Source organism: Parambassis ranga, chromosome 24 (assembly GCF_900634625.1).
Source record: "Parambassis ranga chromosome 24, fParRan2.1, whole genome shotgun sequence".
Taxonomy (NCBI): Eukaryota; Metazoa; Chordata; class Actinopteri; family Ambassidae; genus Parambassis; species Parambassis ranga.
This window is the reverse complement of record NC_041043.1, coordinates 14,931,506-14,954,741: the sequence shown is the minus strand read 5'-3', so window position 1 is coordinate 14,954,741 and position 23,236 is coordinate 14,931,506. Positions and strand designations below refer to the sequence as shown.

Sequence of the window (23,236 nt, the reverse complement as noted above, 5' to 3'; positions counted from 1 at the left end):
CTCTATGATGCTTTCCCATGAGTCAAAACAGGTCAAGCGGAAAAAAACGCAGTTGGAGAGGGTGAGACCTTTAAACCACCTGCGAGTGGGTTTGATCTACACCTCTAGAAACTTTGATGCTTAACCCATCTGTGTATGATTGACAATCACACTTAACAACCTAAATTTTCCACTGGTAGCAGAGGGATCAGTTTAAACGGACAGCACCGGTTCAACTGATCCCTCTTCGTTTGTTCGACTGTGGAAGCTTGCAGCTCATGAACTGTCTCCGTTCAACAGCTGGCTGCTCTGGCTGCAGGTTGTGTTGATGTGCTGCATACAAGGTGCAACTGTGTGTGTGTGTGAAATTCTGCTGTGCAGATGGTACAGTACCGAAACCTCATCCTGTTTAACTGACTCGCCAACTTGCTAAAAAGGGCCCACCTTCAACACATCTGCTGCGGCATGCTAATGACTTGCATCGGCTGTCTGTCCTTGTGAGGTAGGCGGTGTTCTACGCTGTCACTACACCTCCATGTCTTTCCTGTTGATCTGTCTTTAACATGGCAGAAAAAAGCATCAGAAAAAAGGGTGAACTCCCTTCTAAATGCATGCAGATTTTTTGATTGGCCGGTTTGAAAAGAACAGTGGTGGAGAGAGTCACATGGCCTGAATAAATAACAGCAGCTGTATCTCTTCGCTGACGAGTCTTAGACTTACTGCCCAGCCCGCTGAGAGCTGTGACAGGTATATTGTCACCGAGGCTGCGAGACGCTCTGGGTGTACCGTGCTTTCCTTCACACTCGGATGGGCTTGTAATGGACTCACACGGCCGCAACAGAGGCCAACAAAGGAGTCTTTCAGTCATCTATGGCAGGCCTGAAAAACCTCACGGAAACAAATTAGCCCGATCTTAACCCACACGCACAAGAAGAGCATCGATCCCACAGAGGAGACCAGTAAATCTGAAATTCAAGGTGGTTCACTGTAGCTTCTGCTGTTCAGGGCAGTGTGGTCTGTCAATAATCAACCACAGTTTCCATCAGCCCTCCACATGTGTTTTGAGGTCTGATGTGGTTTTAATTAGAATTGTTGTGGGGGGGGGGGGGGGGGGGGGGGGGCTGCGGCCATATGCCGGCCTTGGATCCCTGGGGACTAAGCCAGCGGCTTAATGAGCAGCCCCGCAGGAATTAGTGCTACTTTAACCGCAGTGTTTTGACTGCTGGGAGAGGCCCACTGCTCAGCTGATTTACAGCTGCTGATGGGAGGAGGAGGAGGAGGAGGAGGAAGAGGAGCAGGGGCAGCTGGGGCCTCATCCTGTCTTTTTAATAGATGTGTATTCTGACTAGCAGAACTGGGGTTTGAACACAGCACATTCTGCTGAGACTGATGCTACGTTTGGTGTAAATCTGGCTCAGTCTAGTTAAGGTTAAAATGAACATGAATTCAAATGTTATCGTACGTTTAGTGCCGGCATTTATCCATCTGGGGTCGGGTGATCTGGGGGGGGGGGGCTGCAGCCTAAGCAGAGAAACCCAGACCCCCTCCTCTCTGTCTTTTGCAGAAAGACACAATTATTAAATGGGTAAAAATGAATTTAGTCCAAACATATCAGGCTAATCCTTTCCTAACCAAGGTTAGCATTAGCTCATACTTCCTGTTGATAAAATTAACCAGAAAAGCAGCTGCTATTTTTGTGATCTTAACATCATGAAGAGTAACTTCCTCCATCATCACAGCGTTTGCATAGGTTAAGATGTTGTCAAGGAAAATATTGCAGATGATAATAATATGGGACTTATCCTGTCTACTGTACAGGAAGGGACTTGAAAATAGCACCGTAGCTGCAGTTGAATGGCTGTTCTCATACGCCATGGATTATAAAATCCCTTCATTCAAGGTTTTTTTTGCGAAGAGGAAACCCGTGTGCAGCATCGCATAAAACATGACACAGATCTGAATGTTCCTAAAAACATGAAGGAGGATGTGAGGCACTACAGAGTGTTATGCCTTCACTGCTTAATTGTGTGAAATTGAAGTGTCTGCTTTCAGAATGAATGCAGTAAGCCGTCTCTCCGCTCTGACAGGCTGCCATCATGCTACATCAGCATCACACAGCCCTCATCAAGCATGATCTGCTGACTGATCCTAATGGAGGCCACCCTCTGTGATGCAAACCGAGAAAAGAATGCAGGGGGGGGAGCCAATTACATCTGGCCTGCCCCTTCTTGTATGATATTATTCTTCATCATGATGTCTGCCAGGTGTTTTTACAGGCTTCCAATATTAAGACCAAACCCAGTTCTACACTGACAAAATGATCCATAATGGTGAAGTATCTGTGCCTCATTCACACACCTATTTATAGGTGTATTGATTCCGGTTGGGTATGCTTGATGGCGCTCCACCTGAGCATAGATACAGAGAGTACGGTCTGCTGCGATCAGTTGGACTGGCTGTGTTTGTTTCCACATGGCTTCACATGAGTGGACTGTGACAGTCAATCACAGGATCAAATCACAGGAAGCCCCCCCCCCCCCCGGCCTGTTGTACCACCCGCCCTCAACCCCCCCCCGCAGAACAGGTCATGTGCCGCTGCCTGACCGGTTTTTGAGCTGTCAGTCATTTGTACTGACAGATCACAGCCGTGTGATACATTACAATCCTACTAGGATCTTTGTCAGTCAGGCTATGATTTCCCTGGTTGATATGCAATTAAATATATAGTGTTTATGGAAAGAACTTGTAGCTTGTAGCTGTGTTTTATGTGCTTGTGTGTGTACTCATGCATATAAACCGAACGAAGACAAAGAATGATGAGCCTTAAAGATTATCCCCAGTCGGAACACAATCCTCTTTGGAGGTGCCGAGCTGTGGGGGTGAATCTGAGTCTGTCTAGACGCCTCTGCTCTGCTATGTGTGGAGGAACGTGCTGTACCGAGCCAGACAGCTGCACACACACACACACACACACACACTGGCACAGGATGTCACAGCTGGATCACACTGTGTCCTGATGCAGCACTGTCTCACGTCCGAAGTCGCCCAATCACAGAGACTGATACACGCTGTGACAGCAGCGTGTGTGTGTGTGTTTGCTTTCCTTTCATATTTCCCAATATCTGCCCCTTTTCGTCTTTGGGTCATCCTCCATCACTTACAGGATCTCCATTTCCACCCCTTCTGCCAGACTCTGCCAACCTGGCAGTACAGCACAGACCCATAGTACTCAGTGTGCTCTGGAATGTGGTAACCTAGCAACGGGATGGAGAGACAGATCAGTGTGTTGGGTCGGTGATGGCCGACCGTGACTTGTATTCTCAGAGGTAAATCCTGCTTCTGAAGGGCACACAGGAAATCACCTTAGCTGTTCAGTTAGTTCACATCTTTGCATTTTTTTTTTTTTACGTTGACTTTGTAGCAGAAAAACATCTTCAAATGCAACGCAATTCATTTTTAAAAAAGTATAGAAATGAAGTCAAAAATCAGAGCTCATTCAGTGTCTGTGTTTTTGTTACACTGTGGGATCCGCAAGGTGATGGTATTCAATAAATCAAGTCAAGCTTTTTTTTTTTCTTTGTTCTGCTGATCTTTGTGTTTCGTGTGCCTCAAGTTGTGTTGTGTTCACCTCAGATTTTAACTACAAGGGAGCAGTGAGGTTGAGTTTAGCCAGTCAGCATTTAGAGGCCCTGAAGTAGGTCCTGTGGAGGACATTTCTGTGGTGGAAACCAAGCGTTACATTCTTGGGCTGAGAAAAGAAAGTGCCTAAAACTGCAGTTCCTCTAAAGGCCACTTAAGGTTTGCTCCAAAAGTGAGTCAATCCCTGATGATCCCCATGATAAAATGTCCAACTTTACTATTTAACTATACTATTCTACCTTTATGCATGGATAAGGGCATTGTTTAATAGATCTCACTTATGTTACACCATAAAAATGTGTGTATCACTTGGACAGGCAGGTGTTAACCCAGAATACAAGCTTTTTGCTTTAACAAATCCAATTGCTCCATTTGTGCTGCCCCTCTTTGCCTGTATTTGGACTCACTGGGATTTAAGGTGGACCCTGTGGTGGCACAAACCACTCTTTAAAAACCTTTGAGAGGCCCCATGGGATGTTCATCCACTATTTTTTTCACTACTATTTGAAATATGCATGATCATTGGCCCAGCATACACCCACTAAAAACCATCTAATCATTTTGTTTTAAGAAGTGGACACAAACACTAGGTAGAACAATGTTAAAATGAAATTGAATGATGGCACTGATATGAGGTAGGGGGAGGATGGGATCTTGTATCTTTATAAGCGATGAAGAATGCATAGGTAACACGTGGTTTAAAGCTCTAAAGTGGAGCATGAAGGATGACAACATGCATTACTGTGGCTCCAGGTCACTGGAAAAAAGCTGCAGGGATGAACTGCAGAGCTGGAGCAGGACACAGAGGCCTCCTCTGCCTATTTTTAGAATGAATGGCCGACTCTGCGTTAAGTCACTTCATCAGCAGAAACAGCCCGAGCGGTTATTTTCAGCATTTTTTTTTTCAGGGCTGAGCCATTTTATTACACAGCTCTCTGACAACATTATTCACAGTGAGGTGAATGGAAATTTAACACAGTTCTGTGTATCTTGAGTCTTGTAACCACATCCTGTTGAAGTGAGGATGCTGAGGTGGCTGCCAGAGCATGTTCTCTGCCTGTGCCTAAGTGTTGCACCGTCTTCACCATTGCACATTTACAGGAAGGTGCATCCACCACAGGAGTCAGTCAGTTTGCAGTTGTTTTTCTTAAATGTCCGTTTAACTTTTATTCTTAGTATATAGGCTCCTACATATTTATGTTTATGTGCTTTTTAGATTTATTTAAGCACTCTGTTTCTACCAGTTCATGGTAGCAATGTGTTCACAAGCTACTGTAGCTAGCTCAGACACACCCAAATGTAAAACCCTGCAGTGATTATTCACATTCCACTGACTTAAAACATGCTAACCACACATGTAGCTGGACTGAGTGTCAATATGGCTCACATGTGACTGCCTGGAGATGCAGGAGTCCCGCCCTGGTCTTGGTCTTGTCCTTATAAGACTGTGATTACGGTGATTAGTTGCTGGTGGAAGTTCTGAAAGGTCTTACGGACTCTGTGTCTCAGTGGATCAGAGCTGTTCTGGCAGCAGCATTCAGCGTATCGGCTTTCCTGAAGTGAAAGCATGTGTCTGCTTTTAAATAATGCCATTTGAATGGAGAGCGTGACCCTGACAGGTCCGGTGTGTGTCTTCCTATCCTGAATAGAAATTGCAGCATTGTGCTATAACAATGCTTTGTTTCCTGTTGAGCATGCAATCAGCAGCGCCGCAGCCTCAGGAGAGGCTCAGTAAATGAGAGGATGTCTTGACAGCCGGGCTTTCCTGTATATTACACTCATCATAATCAGCTGGAAGTGCAGATCTTTGAGCTCAGTGCAGTTGTTTCTCTGACTGGTTCATTTAGGAATACACTGTTAAGACTGACTCCAGTCTTATCCAGGTCATATTCGTCGAGACGATTGAAGCAAGGCGTCTGGACCCTACAAAAACCCTACAAGTCCAGACGCCTTGCTTCAATCTTCTTCTTGCTGCTTCTTGTAGTGTGGCTGGTCATGTGGAAGCATAAATGAATGAATGCATATAAAGAGATTGTAGAGTAGGCTGTCTAACAATCACCTGATCCATTATTCTGACTAATTAGCAAACAGAGACAGAATATTATTGGCTGCTATTGTTGTATTTTTGTCAAGCATCTGCCTATAATCAGCTAAAAGATGCTACAGATGTGTGCCATCGCAGTTTCAGTGTCCTTCAGCTTCACATGTTTGTAGCGCAGCTCATCGGATGGTGGTGCAGACCGTCACATGATGTCTCCACCATAAGTTTCTCGTAAGTAGTTTGTGAAACACATTGCTGGAGATCCACAAAGTAACATAATCCTGTTACTGACAACTAATAAGCAATGTAGCCTTACACAATGTATGAAGAATATTCACTGATATATTGATATTTTTCTGCTAAAATAGCTGCACTTGCTCCAAAAATCTGATACTATCTTGTATTGCTCTACTTTCTGCAGTAGTCTGCATTCAAAATACAACTTGTCAACCATTACCAGCAAATCTAAAGAACCAATATAGAATGTAGGGATGTCCCGATCCGATCACATGATCGGAAAATCGGGCCCGATTACGTGATTTCAGACTCGATCGGAATCGGACATTACCTCCCGATCAGGACTCGGATATATATTTATCAGGGCTGTCAAAGTTAATGCCTTCTGTGCAGGGTGGCTCTGCGTCTTGTAGTGTAGGGGTATGACAGCTGTTTTTGGCGCAAGAGGTCCTGGGTTCGAGACTTCGATGCGTGTGTGGCGGTAGCGCAACACACACACACACAGGTTTTTCCTGCAATGAGTGCCTTGCAAAGAGAGTCCTGAAAGTATCGGATCGGGACTCGGTATCGGCAGATACTCAAAATCAAATGACTCAGACTCGAGGGCAAAAAAACCTGATCGGGACATCCCTAATAGATTGTTTCTCATTTCCCTTAGTGATAAGTGTCGTCTGCAGACAAGTATGCACCTGAACATGTCGACCGAACTTATAAAGACAGTCTGAAGGGGTCTGCCAACCTCCACTGATGCCGATCACCACCTGACAGCCTGACGCAGCAGTGTGACACTCAGCTGTTAATTCATTTGTCATGGAGTGTGTTTTACTGTAACACAGAGTTTAGCTTCCTGTCTTTGTTTGTGCCAAATCAAAGCCCTCGAATGAAATCGAAAGATAATTGATGGTTTCCTCCAAGCATGAATATTTCAATGAGGAGAGCAGAGGCAGCATCTTGTGTTGGTGTTGATTCATCCAGAGCCCAGGGGAAGGGAAGAGTGCATGAGGCTGCCAGGTCAAGTCCCGGACACAGCTGCATTATTAACAGAAGGTCAGCTGTCGGCACACGTCTGCAGGGCTCCCATCAAGCAGCAGCAGCTCAATCAGTTTTTGTGCCTCTGGCTGACACGTTTGTAACCTCGTAGTCCATTTAATGAAGGTTCACAAGCTTTCTCTTCTAGCATCCACGTTCCTTTTTTTTCCTGTTCCAATAAAACAGAGCCAGACCACAACATGTTACACACAGAGCATCTGGGGGCAGTTTTATTAGCTTACAGCAAAGATACAGAGCAAAGAGCCTGTATATACCGACCTCAATGACCTACAGGCGGCAACAAAGTAACCTCATCCAACATTTTCATAAATCAGAAATACTTTATTAATCCCAGGGGGAAATTGCTCACATTCCAGATGCTCCATGCATCATCAGAAATAAAAGAATAATCTCCCTTCTCCTCGTTGAGATGGCAAACAGAGTCATGATTGCATCAAAACCTGACTACACAGCCCTCTGGGTAAGGAGGTATGTTAACTGCTGTCCCATTGTGAATCACTGGTCATGTTATTTGACATTATTGTTATCCCATCAGTCAAACCATTAGGCCTGGTCTGCAAGACACGTCTGAACCAAATGATTTTTGTATCACTAAGCCTAAAATCTTCACCTCGGGAGGATGAGGGGTCCACTGTCATCCACTGCTGCTGACACTGAGCCACACTGACACAATGGTGCCACAGCATGCCCCACCCGACCTGACTGTGACTGACAGGAGCAAGAAGGGGAGAGAGAGAGAGAGAGAGAGGCCGATGCCCCTTTATGCAATGTGGGTAGAGAGAGAGAAGGAGAGAGAGAGAGCGCTTTGGGAAAGGGAAGAGAGGGAACAGACATGGTGGAGGGCTGTGTTGTTGTGATCCGCGCTCAGCCAGCAGGAAGGGATGCAGACGAGCATGTGGCCTCTCTGCTTTCCCCCAGCAGAACCGCAGATGAGCCAGGGCGGCAGGAGGAAGGGTTGTTCCAGCTCACAGCTCCAAAACAGAAAGGATGGGACGACGCTTGAGAGTAAAACAAACTGTTGTGTAGCAGGAGACACGTCAATTCCTCCTCTTATTGTGCTTTATGGCTGTTTGCAGATGCACACAGGTCCATATCGGCCATATATACGGTTGTAGGCTCGGATAAAAATGGGTTTTTTTTAATGAGGGGGGGGGTTGGAACATCTTCAGACAGACCTCCTGTGGGGACACGTATAATACCTTGTTCACACTGGGGGGAAAAATGTGGCGTGTGAACACCTCGAATCCGGCTGTATCCAGTTTGATTTCAATCTGGCTAGATCCACCCACGAGAGGTGGGTTACGGGGCGCGACACGGGACAAAAAAACGCATGACGCATGCGCACACACGGTCCTACCGCGGCGTGAACAGACTCTGTATATCACGAGGCGCCACCTAGTGGTTTGGAGGACCGCAAACATGCTGGATGAAGCCCGATTGAGTGCGGACACAAGTGTGTGCTAGCCAGATTTGAAAATAGGTGTGAACGCATCCAGCTTAAAGGCTGTCTGGGCTCAATCCTACTCTAGCTGGAATGACTTTCTCCAGTGTGACGGGGCCTAAGATTATCAAACCTAGATCCTTAGCTTTCTGCTCCGCCCTGACGCTTCAAAATTAACTGTGGCCACACAGCACTGGAGGCAGTGTTAATTTTAGCAGCAATTTCTGATTTAGTTTTTATTTTAGTCTTGTGACTAAAATGTCATTTGATTTTAGTCACATTTTAGTCATCAACATTTTTTAACTTTTAGTCTAGTTTTAGTCGACTAAATATCAAAGAATTTTAGTCGACTAAATCTGCCGTGGATTTAGTCGACTAAAATTCTATGATATATATTTTTTCATGAAATAATTAAGGTTTGATTGTGCAATAAAACAGGCACAGCTTTAACGTTATTTGAAACAAACACCTCTTTATTTAATTGCTATGACCTTTTCACAAAAGAACCAGTGAACAGTGAGCTGCTCTCCCTGAACACACTGTTCAGTCATGACCTTCTTCATGAATACTCCATAACTACAGCAAAACACTTCAGTGACAACTTAGAAACAGGTCGCATGCTGTAAAACCATCAGCAGCGCTGTCTTCATTTATAGATTTTGTCACGTGTATCTTTGAGCGGAAGTTATGATGACTCGTCTGCAAATGTTGCTTCAGGTTTGTTGTGTTTTTACCGCTGATAGTCGCTCCGCACGGTTTGAACCGTCTTGTTTGTCTTGACATCAAACGTGTCCGTGTGTCTGTTCTTCTCCTGTGTTGTGTTACCATGCATGAGGACGCCTTCTTCCAGCATCGCGGGGTAACGTCCTTACGCAGAGAGATCACTTCTGATTGGCTCTCTGCCGCCGTCTCTTGATTCGTCCCTCCCTTCCACAAACAAAATTTGCTCTGATTGGATCTCGTCTCCACCAATAATTTCGTCTCGTTTTTATTCGTTGACGAAAGTGTCAGTACATTTCGTCTTCGTTTTTGGCACCGTGCGTTAGTTTTTATTTAGTTATCGTCTCATTTTTATCAGCAAAAAAAGGTCGTTAACGAAAACTATGACGAAAATGATTCGTCAACAAAATTAACACTGACTGGAGGTAGACTTTATATTGCAGGAATGCTTAATCAAGGTCAGAGCAGAGAGAGCTTAACCCTTTAATCGGGATGGCTGGTAACAGCTACTCATGCCTGGCAAAAAAATGTCCTCCTTTACTAACTTTATCCCAAGGTCGCATTTCATTTCCTACAGACATTTGTGACAGAGCCAGTTTAAAAATAGCTTCGCCCAACATTTCCCTTTTCAATCCGAACCAGCTGAGGAGTCTCTGGTCAGCTGTGTGTATTTTCCCTCCTTGGAAACGGCAGGCTGCTCTGTCTCATTATGGTTAGGCGAGCCAGGCGGAGTGTTCAGGGGGGGAGGCCGGGATCACAGCTGCTGCAGCTGCAGTGCTGTTGTGTCAGCAGCGTTTCCTCTGTGATGTGCCAGGTGACCTCAGTGACCACGGCACAACGCCAGGCCTGCCTGAACGAGGGCTGCCCCTCAGACAGAGGAATCATCCTCAGACAAGTGATACACTGTATTTACAAAACTATGTGGACACCCACTTAGCATATGTCTCTACTGGTTCCCTGTCCAGCCCATCAAGCATTTGTTAGAGTCTGATGAAGGGGTGATGAGGTCAGACGTCAGACGTCAGATGGACTTAAAGCTGTTTTTCTGCCAACAACCTGACAGATTTAGTAGTCTGCACTGTGTCTATTTACTTTTGGCCAGTGTACATAGCGTATGTTTTTATATGAGCATGATGCGATCCTGTGATGGATGAGGTGTGAAGGGAGGTCGGGCAGCTGAGAGTAAACAAATGGTTAAACTGTAGGGTCAACCGTAGCGACCCGTCTCTCTGCTGACATGTGTCTGCCTTGTATGATGCATGATGATAATTCAGCCGTTTGCTGTCTGTATGCACATATGAATACATTTAAAGAGACACAGAGAAGCTATATTTGTGTGGGTGCCTCTTCCTCCTCCTCCTCCTCCTCCTCCGCCCCTCCATAGGATGCTGCATGACACCGTCAGGGCGGCATGCTGGGAGCGCATGGAGGGTGAGGCTCTCCCCCCAGCGTGTGAGACTGGTAGCCCATCATTAGCCTGGATGCTCTTACCTCCTCTGCACCCACCCGTCCCCCCCCCCATCCACTTCATCACCCGCCGCCTTCCCATCCACCCCCTGTCGACTCCCTCCCTCACTTCAGTCTCGCACTCCTTGGCTTCCTCCTCTCTCCGTCTGCCTGTCTATTTTTATGTGTGCCGTGCAGCTCAGCAAGAGGAAGTTATCTTGCTATGCGTTGGTTGTTGTACTATAGCAGGGGTGAGAAACGGCAGGTTTGTCTGACACGGGGTTGTAGAACTAGGTGTGGTCGGGAGCTTTGTGTTGTGACACCCTGAGTGTTTGTGGGTAGCTGTCATAATGCCCCATTCTGCCCTGTCCTCTTCTGTCTGTGTTCCCTTAAAGGTCAGCATTGTCGAAACAGTTTAACGATCCGTCAGTAGCATGCATATGCAAATTAGGCTTGCAGTGGGCTACGTTTGTACGTCACCATGTACGAACACACAGCAGCTCATGCTGATGATTTTTATAATAGCTTATTGAAGGGTGCTTTGATGATATGGCCGTGATATGAGATGAATCACCTTTGAGCATCAGCAAAACAATATTAAAGGTTCAGCTTTGGAGGTGCATAGGTTCTAAAAAAGAACTTTATCCCAAGCTGCCCCTCTGTTTACAGCCTTAAACATGGACGCCACCCATAGGTTTCTGAATGAACATGTCTATAGGGATTGACTCACTGTTGGTACAAGCCCCCAGAGGGCATACGGAGAATTGCAGATTTGACTCTTCCACATGAGCTTTGATTTTTTTTTTTTTATCCCTGGAGGCTCTCAGTTGTCAATTCCAAACACATTGACTTCCGATACCATATTTTTACCATTTGAGGCCAGTATCAGTGCAATGATACGCCTGATATTATTGGCCAGTCACAGATATATCAACTTACATCTATGGTCAATATCCTCTGATCTTGTAGTCAGCTGTAGTTTGTGTATAAATATTGGTGTATTTTACCCCAAAAATCAGTATCAGCCCTAAAACACCCATATCTATGAGGCTCTCAGTGTAATGTGGCTCTTTCTGTCTCCTCTCATGAACCTGTTTCCTTCCAGACCAAGCCAGTGACCAAAGGGTGGAAAAATGGCTTCAACCACTGAGAGCCCTCTTTCTCCTCTCCTCGCTTTTAATGAGCTCCACCCCATCAAATATAAACACAGCCTGGGAGCACCTCCCTTGATAGCTGCCCCCAAAAGCACACGACACACCTTCAGGTCTGCAGCACCGCCCTATAAATTAATCACCTGTGGTCCTCTGGTCAAAGCTCTCACTGCCCCTTTATCTTTCACATAAAGCCCAGGTGGACAGCATCTTATTCCACATTGACTTAATCAATTTCCATCCCATTAACTCCTCTTTACATCTTAAGATGCTTTAAGTCTTTGTCTCCAATTAAAGGACCTAATGAATTTGTCCATCCGGTGTTACATGAATAGCCTTTTTGCGTGAACTAATTATAGATCCAACTCCACTACTGGTCACGTCCTGCTCTGTAATTGGATTTTAGACGAGAGTTTATTGATTTTATGTTGAAAGTGGATGAAACATGGGAGGAGGGGCTCAGTCAGATATTAATCCCGAGAGGACAAAGTGCCTCGTCAAGGTTTTATTCTGACAAAAGAAGAAAAATCCACGTAGCACACATGTATAAATTCTACAGGCAATGGTGTCTGTAGTGTTCTTGGTTCTTGGTTTTTTTTCTGCAGCCCTCTGGGATGAGGAGAGAAACCGGGGGAGTAAACAGAAAAACAGCCCCTACGGCAAGCAGGTGGCGGCTTTTTCTGCGAAGGAGGAATAATTAATCAGCAGAGAGGGCTGCATGAAAAGAAGGGAAGGAAGTAAGAAAATAAAGAGATGAAAGAGCCTTCAGTTCAAAGAGAGCAGTCAGTGATGAGCCTGGCCCTTACTGGGCCTGCAGAGTGGAGGGAGGAGTCCCACAAACAGGGCTTACGACTGTCACAGTCTGTGTGCAGCAGCGTGGAGCCGCCAATCTGATCCTTCAATGGTCGTTCCAATTGATTAGAGTGGGTAGAAAAAAAGAATAATTTCACTAATGAAAGTGGATTTTTTTGGGATTGTTGTGGCAAATTAAAGATCACTAATTAATTATCCATCTAACCAGAACTGGAATCTTCAGGTTTTATATCATTTACACTAATATATTGTTAAAAAACAAACAGATTCTGAGGTCCTCAGTGCAGCTAGAAGCCATGTGTGACGTCTGTGTGACAGGCAGTCTGTAAATTGTGGAGAGATTTGGAACATCTGTGCGCATTAATTCAAAATTATTGAGAATTTTAAGATTTATGTCTATAAATGTGTTGTACTGCATAAAGCTGTCTGGGCTGTCTCTACTTCCAGCCATGAAGACGCGGAGGACTTTATATTGCAGTGAAAAATGAGCCCACAGTGACTGAAAACATGACAGGAGTGAATTAGGTTTGTAGTTTGGAAGCATACAGAGATAATAAATGACAAATAAAGGCATTTCGGAGGCTTGTATTTTTCTTTTTATTTTGTCCCCATGGGATGCACAGAGTATCAAAAATGTCGAGGCTGCCGTCAGATGTCTGGCAACTCGACACTGCTCACACCTGCACGAGTATAATTGGATGGTTCTCATCAGCCGGTGGCCAAACAGCTGGTGAATTGTTGAGCATGAATAAAATGATTGATGCCGAATATATCCAGTCACATCACTAACCCAAAAAAATACGATAGATTCAAAGTTAGCATGACGTGTCATTTCCCCACATTGGGCCCTGTAGTGAAAAATCATATCTAAGTTTTGGAAGTAACCTCCCTAGTTGGAGGATTTTTGGCTCCTGAGGCTGCATCTGTCTCCACAGAGAATACCAGCAGCAGATACAGTTATTACTGACTGCTTGATGTGAAATGTCACACTGAGTGACAGCAGTGCCTCCACAGTGCTTTGCAGTGTGGAGACACTCGTGGATATGTTGACATTTGGACATATAGTAAATGTGTGTGTGTTTTTTTCCCCCCCCCCGTCAGCTCTTTTGATCTGCCGGCTGTAATGCTAAGCTACATCTCTGAGCTGAGCACAGATTAGATCCTTCCTCCAAAGATTATCATTTAACGCAGGAACAGCTCTCCATCCGGCTCAGAGGGATCAATACATATGTTCCCCCTCTTATTAAAGCTGTTTCAGCCAGTCAAAGGTTATGTAAAGACTCACTCTGCAGAGCAGTCTGTGGTCGCAGTCGGTGTCGGCTTCTGCTGTGAGCACACACGATTAGAGATGCTCTGCAGTTTTTGCATCAAGAAGAATTGCTGCTGTTGCTTCCTCCTCCTCCTCCTCCTCCTCCTCCGCCTCCGCCTTTCCTCCCGTCCTGTCACACATGATTACAGCATCCGCTGACAGAGTGGTGGTGGCGTGTGCCACTGTACCTCTGTGAGCACTCCATCCCCTGCCGCCTGCAGGTTTCATGCCTTTGACATGGTCGAACCACGTTGATTATCAAAGAGCAAAAAAAGGTCAGGATGTCCTCCTGCTGAGGCTTTTTGTGTCTACACTATGCAGTGTGTGTTATTTTCCTCACATCTTCACGTCAGAATCATATAAAGCAAACATCAAAAATGACACAACAGAGAGCATTCTGCTTGGTTATCTTGTTTAAACACAAATAATATGGTGAGATTTCTCTCTCTCTCTCTCTCTCTCTCTCTCTCTCTCTCTCTTTTCAACACCACCCACTTCCTGTGACAACCCCTGTTTGTGCTGACGGGCATTTCGGCCTCTGGGCTGCCATCTGAGGGATCAGTCTGTAATTATGTGAGAAGAGAGAGCGGTCACGGTGTGCCAGTCCGTGCAGAGCTGCTCTTCTAATTGGTAGACAAGAGGATTTCTCAGAGTGGCTGCACTGACATCAACAAAGAGACTGAACCAGGGTTACATCTGACACTGAAATCCCAGCACAGAAAGTTGTATCAAGACAAAACTGGAAGGTCAAAGACATGTGGTGGTCTCTCTGCAGCTATAGGCACATGAAAAAAAAAAAATCAATACTATGGCTGCCAGTCAATTCACATATGCTGGAGGAACAGATAATGGTCTTACTCTCCACGGGTCTATTATTACAGCTGCTTACCGCTCACTGTGTACTTTTGATTTTGGACTTTTTATATTTATACGCTTCTATTTTAATGTGTAACCTGCAAAAGAGTTTCCTCTGGGATTAATAAAGTTTTATCTTATCTTATCTGCTCATTCATCAATGCCAATATATTTGCATATTTTTTAATATCTAATCCAGGAACATCCGATCTTATCTGTAGTAAATTAAACCTGTAGTGCTGAAAGACTCCCAATGCAAGCAGATAGTAACTCTGGTAGACCTCCACACTGCATGACACTTTTATCACACTCATTTCTGATGCATCCACACTAAGCGGCAACGTTCGGGGCTCAGACTTGAAGCCCATGTGGAAGTGTCAAAACTTGTAGTTCACGCTGCAGCCACTAGGGGCTGGCTCCAAAAGCGAGTCATTTCCCATAGACTCCCATGTTGAAATGGCCGACTTCACAGCAGAAATGAACATGTTTACAGTAAGCCTGGTACAAACGTTTAATTATATTCGGACTTAAAATTACGCATAATTATGGGCGTTGCCGCTTGAGCGACAGACGGTTGCCGTATCACAGTGCGAGTTTCCTGCTTCCACGATCGCTCGTGCTCCCCCTCTTTGTCCATATTTGGAGTTTTGGCGGACGTGATGCTGCCAACATGGTGGCGGTCAGAGCGTCCTGGAGCCTCCCACCGAGCCTCAAAACGGCTCTTCAGAAACAAACGGGTGACGTCACGGAAGCTCTGTCCATGATCCACACACAGCGAGAATTTGTCATATCTGCCAATATTGACATTTCGCCAATCATATGGTGCAGCTTTAACTGACGACAGCCATTTCATTTTCATGACTAAAATGACTTGTAGACTGATACGGTGCCTTGTTTCAGCCTCTTATCATCAGTTCCGCATGTGATTATCTCTATCTATAGTTCAGCGTGTGCGTTGTTTGTCTGTCAGTCGGTAGAAGGCAGAGGTTCCTTCCTATCATCACCATCAGAAGACAGATGAGACTGAAGACAGATGAAAAGCAGGGGAGAGACAGAAGTGAAATATATATTCACAGTGAGACTGGAGCTGAAGGCCAGACAGGCACTTTGTCTGCCAAGGAGAGCCTGGATTTGTTGCTGGCTGAGTCGGATGTGTCATTCCAGCACAGCTATTTTTATAGTTTGTTATAGTGCGCAGAGAAACAATTAGATGACATTTAATCAAAGGTAAGGTAAGGACACTACATTGTCCTGCTGCTTAAATGTTGGGGATTCCTTCTTTTATATGACTTTTTTTCAGCTGAGTGACGTTGAACTCTGAACATGTGGAAGACAGGTGGTTGTTGCTTGTTTTTCTTCTTCTGACCATGACGGAGACACACTGTTTGTGTGAGTCATCTGTTGAAGAGGTCCCTGCCTCACAGAGCAGAGTGCTAATCAGTGCAGGGATGTAAACTGACAAGACCTTGATAAGAACTGTGTTTATTGCCTGGATTGTTTCTCATATCGCCTGTTATTCTTTCTTCCTCATCATCACATATCGATAGTGTTGTGCATCCCTACTTTATGTTTTACCTGCACATTCGGCAGGAAATCGGAAGGTAGGGTTGTTGCTCCAGCACATTGAGAGGAGCTAGTTCAGGTGTGTTTCAGGCACTTTGTTTGGGACAGACATCAAGATGTGGACAGAGGCCTTTAGAAACCCATTTGGAAAAGGGCTGGGGATCCCGCAGGAGGAGCTGGACGAAGGATGTCTGGGCGTCTCTGCTCTTACTGATGCTATCACAGTCCTGATAGATTCAGCTGTCCCCCAGCCACCTCCATGTTGAAATGTTGAATCCTTATAGCAAATATAAACATGTTTACAGCCATAGTACAAAAAAAAAGATGCATTGATCCAGTTCTCAGTATCAGATACTGAATCGGACATCGAGAAGTGAAAGTATTTCCTGTCTGATCCAATCCATCCACCAGAGGCCGAACGCTCGCCAACATCGACACATGTGCTGCAGGGTTCTCTCTCCCTCTGTGTCCTGCTAAGACCCAAACCTGCTAAGACAACTGTAACACTCACAGTCACAGGGTTTGACATGCATGCATAAGAAAAGACTGTGCTGCAGCTTCTGCACCGCGTCACAGCAGACAGTTGGCGTCCCCTCTGCACGTTGCCGCCGCCGCCGCCGTCGTCGTCTTCTTCTTCTTCTTCTTCTATGTATCTTCAGCACGCATTGACCGATTTCAGCCATTGAACTATCAAACCCGGACATTCCGGGTCAAGTTCAAGTGTTTTTTTCCAAAAAGTTTTTCAAATATTAAGCAATTTCGGTGTCATTTTTAATGATGGGAGTCTATGAGAGAGCCCTTCAACGAGGGTCATCTGCCAAATGTATCTCCTCCTACAAATTTCAAGCTACAGACTCCAGTTTAGTCTTAAAACGCTCATTAGATGCTGCTCTATCAAACTTGTATTCAGAATTTTCTAATTCGTTTTTTAAGGCTCTCAGAGTTGGAGTGGTTTTTGAGGTCTCCTCTGCTGTTACCATGGTGACAGGCTGACACACAGAGGCGTACAAAGCTCTGAATTGCTCGGATTCTCCAGCAATTCAGAGCAATCCTTCACATCAGATAATACTAAGTCAATAATATAACTAGCTGCAGCTTTAGCACTATATTATATTTGTTTCATGATTTATTTGTTGACCAGATTAACCAAATATATATACTTATTTAAGAGAGGGATATAGATGGTATTGTAGTGATATCGGTATCGACACATACTCAAAGTTTTAGTATTGTTACTGGACACAAAAAATCCATCCATAGTACAAAAGTAGTTTTTGGTCTCTCAACTCTCTCTGCCTATGTGGACCCCCGTCCCCTTTGGGGGGGTCTCATGCAAGGTGTTAAACTTGAACCTTAATTCCTCTGAAAGGGTCAGTTTTAGCTTCTGTCTCTTTAAGCCGTCCCTCACGTCCCCAAGAGTCTGGTCTGCTCTGATTGATCAGCTGTCCCTCTTTGTTTTTTTTTTGGTCAATCACTTAGAGTGGTGGTGTTGTGGCTGCCAGGCGGGTATTATGCAATAGCATTACAAGGTGACATAGACCTCAAACGAGGCGTTTCAGGTAGTTCACAGTGATTTCTGTGGATGAATGTGAAACAAAAGGGAAAATTATTATGTCCTCTTTATATCCATTCAAACCTAATGTCTCTCCCTTCTTTTGTCCTCACCAGAATATAGATAATGGGCTGTGTGCAATGCAAGGATAAAGAGGCAACCAAACTCACAGACGACCGTGAAACCAGCATCTCCCAGGGAGCCGGGTACCGCTATGGAGCCGACCCAACGCCGCAGCACTATCCTAACTTCGGCGTCACCGCCATCCCCAACTACAACAACTTCCACGCCCCGGTCGGGCAGGGAATGGCCGTGTTCGGAGGCGTCAGCACTTCTTCTCACACTGGAACCCTGAGGACTCGTGGTGGGACGGGTAAGGCAGCCTCCAGCTTTTCTCCTGTAAACACTCTCTGCTCAAATATAAAAGTCTAAATGATGAAAGATAATTAAACCGAGGTCTTTATTAAATAAAGGATTCATCTTTCAACACATCAGCACCACTTTAATCCAGTCATTCCTGTCAGACGGCTTTTGATGTTTTATGAACTCAGTTCTTTTTCTTTCTGCAGATCAAACACAGTACAAACTTCTATTTGTCTATTGCAGATATAATTAGATCTGCTGCCAGAAGCCGTAATGAATGCGGTGATTAAAAGCACACATTTTAATCACAAAGCATAACACAGGAGGATTTACCGGGAGCTGCACTTAGGCCCCGTTCACACTGGAGAAAGTCATTCCAGCTAGAGTAGGATTGAGCCCAGACAGCCTTTAAGCTGGATGCGTTCAGACCTATTTTCAAATCTGGCTAGCACACACTTGTGTCCGCACTCAATCCGGCTTCATCCAGCATGTTGGCTGTCCTCCAAACCACTAGGTGGCGCCTCGTAATATACAGAGTACATTCACGCTGCAGTAGGACCGCGTGTGCGCATGCGTCATGCGGTTTTTTGTCCCGTGTCGCGCCCCGTGAACCGGAAGTAGCATTTCGCTAGCCGGATTCGCTCGCCACATTTGCGTTCACACCTGAGCCACATTTGAGCCAATCCGGCTAGATCCACCTCTCGTGGGTGGATCTAGCCAGATTGAAATCAAACTGGATACAGCCGGATTCGAGGTGTTCACACACCAAAACACATCTGGATTGATCTGGATGCGGCTGAATCCTGCTTAAGCCACATTTTTTTTCCCCAGTATGAACGGGGTATTACAGTAGGACAGCATGGTGTCATTGCTCTGGTCAGAATAACCTTTCCGTCCATCACAGGTTGTTCTCCAGTTGTGTCATGGACAGCTGTGATCTTATTAGTTCTAAATTGGAAGGTCAGAGCCAAACATTGTCAAACTAATTGAACCTTCACAGCAGTGAGACACGAAATCCGAGCAGAGCGCAGCGCCTGAGATGACGCTGCCTCAAAGTTTAGGTCCTTACTCGACGTCCGCATACATCAAACGCTCAGAAGCTGGTGCACCGTGTGCCTGTGTCTCTCTCTTTGCATCTTGGGGACACTATTGTACAAAAACGACAAATCAGACCACGGCGATAAACCTTAGCTGAACAGCAATATGTAGGATATATGTCCATGTTTGTGCATGTGCACGTGCAGAACAGTAGCCTCACTACACACTGGTGAATTGTGCGCTTTCTGTTTTTTTTTTTACAAAGAGCAGAGCTGCTTCGAGCTTGTAGGCGTGCACGAGTGTGATGAATCGAGTGAAACTACTACAGTCAAAAAATGAAAGGACTGCTAAGTCATCAGAAATGTCTTTCATCTTAAAATAATTAAGTTGAAGGGCACCTCTTTGAGAAATTAGACCTTACTGTGTGACAGAAGATGGAGAATATGTGCAGTGCTGCCCGAGGTGTAAAGGTCGTTTCTTGTTATTTTTATTTATTTATTTATTTTGCACCAAAGTGTGGTTTTGTCTAAACGCTCCAACACATCCACACAAACTATCAGGTATTAAATAATCCCAAAATATCTGACAGTCTTCCTCACACGGCTGCGGCTCCTCTCCCAACCCCCAGCCCGGCCCGGCCCTGTCAGGAACGTCCGGCTGGCATTAGAGCAGGGCTTTGTGTGCCGCTCCCATTGTTTAGGTAGGGAATATTCCTACTCAGGATATCCTTTATGTCTGACTGAGCCCAGGCTGCTGTGCAGAGGAACTCAGCGTTTCCACTCAATTTAGCAGGAGACCTCTCCCTCAAAGTGTGGATTATTTTCTGTGCTGTATAATCTAAATCCAGGCAGTGGCAGAGCAGCAGCAGCAGCAGCAGAGAGGGCTTTAGCTTTTTAATTTTCCCCTGCTGGGAAAATTTGGACATAAGCCGCCCTTTCCCTTTCAACTAACACAGCTTGTTTTCCTTCAGTCACACTGCAGTGGAACCCAAACTGCATCAGCCCCCATCAGACAGTGTATTGATCATCAGTTGATCTTTTTTTGGTGATGTCATTTCCACCAAATGGAAACTCACAGCTAGTTCCGTGACCTTATATAACTAAGCGAGCAGCAGACAGAGCTCTGAGATGAATCAATAAAGCGGTTTATACCTAGAACCCACTTTTTTCTGACCTCATGGAACATTCGAGCGGTGCAGCAGTTCATCGGGGTTCTGTTTTTGTTGGTAGGATGGAAACAAGTGTTTTTACGTGGACCTTTTTTTTTTTAATTGATGCTTTGAAAGATAAACCCCATTTATTACAGAAATTAGCAAATGAAACGGCAGTATTTTGAGCTTTAGTTGCTGGGATCCTGCAGGGCGATATACTTCCTCCATGTTAGTAGAGCTGTTAATGCGTCCACCAAACAGGCAAACAGGTGGAGCATGAGTGGCTAGCTTCAAGTGGCCACCTGTGGAACTGCAGGTTGGTGTCTTGCTGTTATTTCTATGCTGCTGCTCAGGTTCCAAACTGTACAACAGTGTGGCTTTTTACTAATTACTGCTTTTAACCTGCTCAAGCAGTAAGCATGTGTCAAAAACTGCAACTTCCACTTGCAGTGGTCACTTGACGCCGACTCCAAAAGTGAGTCAGTCTCCATAGACGATGTTAAAAAGTCTAACTTGTAAGCAGAAATAAACACATTTACAGCCTCAGTCTCTTTTTTTTACAAAGTCCAGCCCCGACTCCTGCTCCCAGTCTCGTCTGTGTGGGGACAATGCTGGAGAGACAAAGCTGGAACAACTGAAAAAGCTTTTTCAGGCCACTGGTCTTTATCTGGAGCTTTAGCCCGTCTGATGGGAGTCAGACAGCCCAGATTTCAGCCTCTGTCAGTGGACAGCTCAGCGGAGAACCTCTGGCTGCTCTGATAGACCAGATTCCCATTACTGTCAATTCACCTGCCTGGTTGAGGTGGTGGGCTTGCTTCAGGCAACACTCATGTCATGAAAGGTCAGTTTTACACACTGACTTAAGAGGAAAGCGGCGACAGCCTGCTTATCTTCTTCTTTTTTTTAGTCTGTTTCCTCAGTCTGGTTTGTATTGCTGACCTCCTGCTGTGATGCATTCACACATCCTACAATCAGCCTCAACTACACTGTCACACTTGCTACAAGCAGGAGAGTAAAGTGAGGAGAGAATCCTGTGAGAGGAGACATTAAAATGAGAAAACTGCTCTTTTCTACTTCTGTGACGAGAGTAAAATTAGTAGGATTAAAACGGGCAGATTAACGGAAGGAGCTGGGATTAGAGAAGGTAACTGGATGGGCTTTGTTGAAAGAATTTTGCACTTGCTAAAAGGTTAGTCTGCCAGTATTATGCATATTAAAGGCGCTGTACCCATGAGCAAAAGTTTGTGGACACCCTTGTCGCCACTTTTTGCAGACGTGCACTCCTTCGTACAACTTCTCTTTAAATTCACCGCTCGTGGTTTACAGCACATGAATTCCAGGGATTAAAGCTCCTGTTTACTCCTGGAGCTGCTGGTGCAGCTCATGTCACTCCAATCTGTAATTTCAAGCTTCATTTTCTCTCGTTAATCTGCCCAAACGCTGACACTGTGTGTTTTTGTGCAGGAGTCACCCTCTTTGTGGCACTTTATGACTACGAGGCGCGGACAGAAGACGACCTCAGCTTCAGGAAAGGAGAAAGGTTCCAGATTATCAACAGCACGTAAGTCACTGTAGCCGCTTATCGAGACTGTTGGACTGAAGAGGGGCAATCTGGGTAATCTGGGACAGAATAAAATGAGCCTTGTTTGTGGAACAGCTGTCCTGTAGATTTACAGTGTGCAGGTCGGCAGTCGGGAGGTTTTTACTTTACACTGGGTGGAGCAGGGTCTCCAGCCAGCTGTGATGAGTGTGGTGTTCCTTCAAGACTTCCCTCTGAACTCAGACAGGAAGTGCCTGGTTACACCCACACGGGTTTTGGCTTGACTTTCTACCAGTCAGCACAACACAACTGTGCGACAGCCAGTGTGTGTGAGAGAGAGAGAGAGAGAGAAGGCATGATCGGCCTGCTCTTTAACCATCAGCTCGCCGGCGGGTTTTCTTGTAGTGATCCTTTCTGTTTGTTTGGGTTCCTGCAGCAGTGCAGCGACATATGAGGAGGCCAGCCGGCCGCTGGGACTGCGCTCTGACCCTGTTCTCTGGTCAGAGGGAAAGCCGGGTTTACTAGGACCGTTGTTTCTGACTCCCTCTGGTCACACTTTTTCCCTCCTTCTTTCTTCTTTCTTCCTCGCTCTTTCCTATTTTTTTCTTCTTCAACTCTTCATCTATACGTCTCATTTTTAATAATACAGTGTCTCAAGAAGTCCTCAGAAGAATACTCATACTTTACTTTCATCTTTTTATTCAGCTTTTGTTTAAACATGAAAGGGAAGAGGCCCATTCAATAAAGAAGAACCGCAGATGCTTTGTTGGACGCATATTTTTATTTAATACTTGTATAAAACATCCCTGTTTTTACCTTGGCCTTAGGGCGAGTTTATTTATCAGACATGCAGCTCAAGCCCCTTTGCAGGTCTTGGTGTTTTAGGGGTTTTTATTTGTCAGTGTTCATGGAGCACATGGTGCACTTGAGATTTTAAGCTCCATATTTCCACACACCCTGGCTGCAGGCTGGCTAAGAGGCAAACCTATTCCTATAGTGGACAGTCTGGATCTTCTGGGTTGTAAAAAATAATGCAAGTTTTAGCAGCAGCACTGTGCAAACTGTGCTTTCACGCACACATACAGCCTCTTCGACATTAAATGTTAATGCAGATGCCATGCAAGTCGTCTCCTGATGAATTTTTCAAGCTGTCTATTGTACATAGCTTCTTCTTTTTCACCTCAGCCTTTGGCCCTGCAAGGTCAGTCTTCCTCCTCACCACACCCACTTAGCATCCTGTCTTAGCATTCCACTGCACACCTCGGTCCCTGCTGGGCCTCAGCAGGAGCAGGAAGACACCATCATTAGAGCATGGACTCCTCTTCCTCCTCCTCCTCCTCCTCCTCCTC

The 23,236-nt window shown here is 45.4% G+C and overlaps 1 protein-coding gene across 5 annotated transcripts in view; it reads left to right on the top strand.

Annotated features, from left to right (window-relative positions):
• The window catches only part of fynb (FYN proto-oncogene, Src family tyrosine kinase b), a 56,299-nt gene that overhangs the window by 17,257 nt on the left and 15,806 nt on the right, over nucleotides 1–23,236 (top strand). For all 5 annotated transcript variants that reach the window (XM_028397348.1, XM_028397345.1, XM_028397347.1 and 2 more), the window contains 2 exons: nucleotides 17,913–18,169; nucleotides 21,812–21,908. In XM_028397348.1, the coding sequence (XP_028253149.1) occupies nucleotides 17,923–18,169; nucleotides 21,812–21,908 (344 nt within the window). In that variant the 5' untranslated portion in view covers nucleotides 17,913–17,922. The remainder of the gene's footprint in view (nucleotides 1–17,912; nucleotides 18,170–21,811; nucleotides 21,909–23,236) is intronic.